This window comes from Brassica oleracea, chromosome C2, assembly GCF_000695525.1.
Source record: "Brassica oleracea var. oleracea cultivar TO1000 chromosome C2, BOL, whole genome shotgun sequence".
Lineage (NCBI taxonomy): Eukaryota > Viridiplantae > Streptophyta > Magnoliopsida > Brassicales > Brassicaceae > Brassica > Brassica oleracea.
In genome coordinates this window covers 32,979,465-32,984,595 of record NC_027749.1, presented here as the reverse complement: position 1 = coordinate 32,984,595, position 5,131 = coordinate 32,979,465, and the positions used below count along the sequence as shown (strand labels likewise).

The 5,131-nt window shown below is 30.0% G+C and overlaps 1 protein-coding gene across 1 annotated transcript; it reads right to left on the bottom strand.

Annotated features, from left to right (window-relative positions):
* Window positions 1–348: 348 nt before the first annotated feature.
* Window positions 349–4,673, bottom strand: LOC106324047 (oligopeptide transporter 7-like). The gene is made up of 6 exons (XM_013762074.1): window positions 4,384–4,673; window positions 3,925–4,305; window positions 3,665–3,819; window positions 3,464–3,561; window positions 727–996; window positions 349–523 (listed from the first exon to the last, which is right to left on the bottom strand). The coding sequence occupies exons 1-6, from the start codon at window positions 4,412–4,414 to the stop codon at window positions 349–351; spliced, it is 1,110 nt and encodes a 369-aa protein (XP_013617528.1). The 5' UTR covers window positions 4,415–4,673.
* Window positions 4,674–5,131: the final 458 nt, after the last annotated feature.

Below are 5,131 nucleotides of genomic sequence, written 5' to 3'. Positions count from 1 at the left end.
GGGTTTAAAGTTGAGTTTTATTTTTTGAAATTTTTATTTATTTAAATTTTTATTTATTATATATATAAAGAACAAGGGCATAAGTGTCTTTTACCACTTAATGAATAAGGTATTTTTGAAAATGTCCCTTTAATTTATGCTAAATTCTGACCCGTCTTTCAAAGGTAGATTTTTTTTAGGAGAAATTTTATGTTTACCACTTTCATGATACCACTTTTCATCTTTACCACCACGAACATTTTCAAAAATATATTATTCGTTAAGTGGCAAAAAACTCTTATACATTTGTTATATATATATAATAAATCATTATTTAACTAAATAAAAAATATTAAAATATAAAAAAATTTAAAAAAATAATTTTTTAATGGATGTGATATTGTACTTTGAACCTTCGTTTGTGAAAAGAGAGCTAGAAAATAAAGGGAAGGTCTTGGCTTTGTACACATCGAGCCAATAGCATATAGGTATCAAGACGTATATAGCCAACACAAATCCCACACCCACATTAGCCGTTGCAAACCTGTTAAGAAAACATATGAAGCACATTTCTGGTAATACTGAACTAAACTGAATTTAAACCAAGATCAAACCGAATGCCCATAAATTTATGAATGGGCATTCGGTTTGAGTTTCTGGCTTAGTTCATTTTGAGAGTTCATGATCTTTTTGGAACTGGTTAAGAAATGATGAGTAGACCGGAGTGAGTTAGGGGTTAGGACTGACCATGGACTAGTGAGTGGACTACCCAAGTAAGAGGAAATGGTTGACCAGTCGAGTCCTATGGCTCCAATACCTAACCCGTGAAGACCCGACCCGATCTGTTGGGCCATGACTGATGATGGAAAGAACCAGCAAACCCACGACAATGACGTCAACATTTGAAATAAATATCCCGGAAACACATAATACGCGAAATTGCAAACAAATGCTCTCAAGAAGAACTGTGTACGTGTCAGCCCTCCTTTAGTCCGTTCTTCTTTCTCGTGCAATGCTCTGTTTTTTAGCCGTACACAAAACAAATTATTTTTTTTGGTTAAATCCGTACACAAAACAATTTAGATTACGTTTTATTGACATGGACTCAGGGGAAGTAATCCAGTTGGAATCCACAAATAATTGATAGAAAAAAATATCATCTACTTGTATTGCTTAAACCACATATATATAAATCAATAGTTTTTAGGGTGATTGGTTGGACTTTATCTCTCTACTTTAACTTTATTTATTTTTAAATCACTAAATTTTACCAATCATGTTGTACCTTTACTTTTAAAAATTAAAGTCTAAATCAAGTTTTTATTTAGTTTTACCAATCATGCTTTACCTTTATTTTTAAAGCTACAGCAAAAAAAATAAAGCAAAACTTTTTCTTATGTATTTTAGGCAAAAACCCTACATCTTCTTTTTATAGGCTGTAGAATCTGTAAATAAAAAAAATATCTATAATATCAAATAAATTATATAATCATAATAAAAACATTTATAAATATTTTAATTTTGAATTTGAGTGTCATATCACATTTTAAATTACAATAAATTTTGATAATTTATTAAAAATATTAATATAAATTATTTTAATTTATATAAAATAATAATTTTATATATACAACACATATTTCATATATTTTATTTTAAAATATCTACAGCCTACAGCTTACAGGTACAACAAATTTAACCACATCAAAAGTCTCTCCAGAAAAAGTCTACAGTAACAACTTTACAACTATAACCGATTTATCTATGGCTAATCATTTACAGCTAAATTTTTAAAGCCACGGTCGAACCAATCATCACCCTTTTCTTTTGAAACCAGATAGCCACGAAAATGTCACTATCGTACAATTATAAATTTCGAAGACAAATTCAGTAAAACTATACAATAAATAACATAAAAATTGGACCCCATATTCCCATATTGACATGGACTCTGGGGAAGTAATCTAGTTCGAACCCACAAATAATTGATAGAAAAAAATATCATCTACTTGTCTTGCTTAAACCACATATATATAAATCAATAGTTCTTGTCGTTGAAACCAGATAGCCACAAAAATGTCACTATCATACAATTATAAATTTCGAACACAAATTCAGTAAAACTATACAATAAATAACATAAAAACTAGGATAAGACATGCGCTTTGCGTATAGTAAATTTATTTGTATATATTTTCGATAATTTTTTATTTATTTTATCATTTTATTTATACATATACAATGTTTTTTGTTGTTATATATATATAATTTCTTGACCGGATCAATTTTTATTAAAAATTGTGAAACTAAAATATAATTAATATATCATGGGTTGATCGGATTGGAAATTAAGCAAATTATGTTATAAAAATCTTATTTTTTCCACCGAACACATTCTTGAAAAAAATGAACAGTATTGTTTCCACAGTTGAATTATTTTTACTTTTATCTTCCGTATGATTTTGAAAGGTTTTAGATCAACCATCGAATTGATACATGTCATTTTAATGTTTTTAGTCGTATGCTAAAGGAAAACTTATATTTTGTAATTTAAAGTCGTTTTAAAAATTTAAAATATAACATATAAGAAAAAATCTAATATATAAGAAAACTATAACATATAAGGTTTCTTCATTTTTGTAATTTAAAATCGTTTAAAAAAAATTAAAATATAACATATAAGGTTTCCTCGTTTTTGTAATTTAAAGTCATTTTAAAAAATTCAAAATATAACATACAAGAAAAAAATCTAATTTTTATTATTATATGGTTAATGTGATTTTTTAATTTTTTTAATGATATAAAATTAAACAAAAATGAAGAAGGATGCAAAAATTGTTATCAAATCTTTATTATTCATAGTCATTAATTGCTATATTTATGTTAATCATATTAGGTAATTCCGTAGCTTTTATTTAAGGAAAGAAAACACACTTCTTATATTTTGAATTAATATAATGTTTCTTATTAGTTGAATTTAGACCAACATTTTTTCAATTGATTCTTAAACTGTCACGTAAACTAAATTGACATCTTTATTAAGTGACATCTAAGAAGAATTTTTTTTTAATTAGTACAAAATTAATGTTACAACTTTTTAGATGAACTTCAAATTAATATACATGAGGAGATTGGATCCCATATATTCCCATATGCGCTTTTACCTTTTATTAATCCGTACTCATGTTTTATCACTGAACTTTATAAAAACTTATTTCATTTACTTTACAAAGTTATATACCCAAATAAAAACCTTGGTTATCAAAATTGTTTTCCCATGATATATCGAAGTTTTAAATCTTTTGTATTATAATAAACGTAAAAATAAATTATATTCGCGGGAATTGAATATATTATCTTCTAGTTACTATAATATAACTTATATATCACGCCACAATCATCGAAGTTGGAATGACATTTTTTCCATCGTTTTCTGACATTTGACCACACAGTTTTCTAAAAGGTCCAAAAACACACTACTAACCTAAAGAGAGAGACTTGAACAAGATTCGCCGGCCACCACATCGCCGCCGGTTCAACAAGATATTTCCTGAATATTCCGGCCCAACCAAACCCTAACACCTAAACATAAATCACTCTTAATCTATCAGAAACAATAATTCGATCCAATTCCAAACTTCTTTTTTTTTTTTTTGTAAAGAATGGAAAGCTTAAAAATACGAACTTGGGTGGTAACCATAACAATGAAAGAGACGAAGAACGTCATGTTCTTCATATAATACGCCTTCACAACAGTAATGATGTGAATTGCGTAAACAGATCCAGCTCCGGCGTTAGCGAAAATAGTGATCAACACATGCTCTTTCACATTAAACGGGCCTGACGTTAATCAAAAAAAAAAAAAAGATAACAACTTCTTACAATCTAACCAAAATGGATTAGATTGATCCAGGTTACTATCTCTTTAGTCCTTTCTTAGGCTACCTGGATTCAACGTGAATTCCCATTTTGACCCCTGGAGGAAGACTCTGTCCGTGATTTTAGCCGCCATGAGACGCCCGAGGGGAACGACGGCGATTTGAGCGGAGATGGCGGATATTACAAGAGGCTCTCTTCTGTACCAGAAGAACTGATTGAGAAACGACAAGAGGATGCAAGAGATACTTCCTAAGACCCACATGCGGAATGTTAGGACAGGTAACGAATGGTCGTCTGTCGTCGGAACGGTGAGTGCTACTTCTCGGATTGGAGAGTTCTCTTCTTCTTCTTCTTCCTCGTTGCTGGAGACTGGTGTTTCCTCTGTGGTTTCGCATGATGAAGACGATGACGCCGACGATGCGTTTGTCGGATCTTTGGCTTTTGTTACTGTCAAGAAATGTTTGTTAGTATTTCGTTATCCATTTAGGAACTGAAATTATAAGAAAGATTAGAATTTGTAATTGCGCAGAGGAAGAACTTGTTCTGATTCTTCCATGTCTCTGTTTCTTCTTCTTCTTGTTTTTATTATTTAAATCTGACAAGCTGCCTATGTTTTAATCTTCTTCACGTTCTTTTGTATAGTCTGCTCCTTTTTTATGGTTTATGGACAATATCTAAATTACAACAAAAATCTATCATACACCTTTTCATGTCAACTAATTTTTTTTGGTAAGTTGGAAACGCGTCATCATCCAACAACAACTTCTACATCTCTGAAAATCAGGTCTTTGGATTGAGGAGGTAGACCAATTCTACGCTGTCGAAACTATCTTCACCAACTTTAAACAGTTTGTTTCAGAGCTTACTCATAATTATTAAATTAATGCCTCAATTCTACATGTAAAAGACTAAACTTCTTAAAATGTTCCTAACACTCATAAGACCCTCAAAATCTCCTTGTTTACTATACTATCCTTGCCCCCCACAAACTTATTGCCAATCTTTTTGTGACACCCCGATTTACATAATAAAATGTTACGATAAGTAAATAGCTCTGATACCAAAATGTGGCACCCGCTACTTTCGAAATATAATAAATTGATAAAAGTGGAAATAAAATAATAATACAACTCAAATAATAATAATCTTCATATCATAATATAAAAGTCAATACGATACCAAAAGGCCTAAAAGCCCAACATCGATAACATCCGAAATATAAAATACGACATAAACCGAAAGTCTGAAATAGGAATAACATAAACGATAAAAG

Bases quoted from the DNA above. Each gene is read 5' to 3' on its own strand.
- LOC106324047 (XM_013762074.1), bottom strand. From the start codon at position 4,414: ATGGAAGAATCAGAACAAGTTCTTCCTCTGC. The intron at 4,306-4,383 runs GCAATTACAAAT...ATTTCTTGACAG, and splicing joins AGAACAAGTTCTTCCTCTGC to TAACAAAAGCCAAAGATCCG. The intron at 524-726 runs GTCAGTCCTAAC...TTTTCTTAACAG, and splicing joins AGTCCACTCACTAGTCCATG to GTTTGCAACGGCTAATGTGG.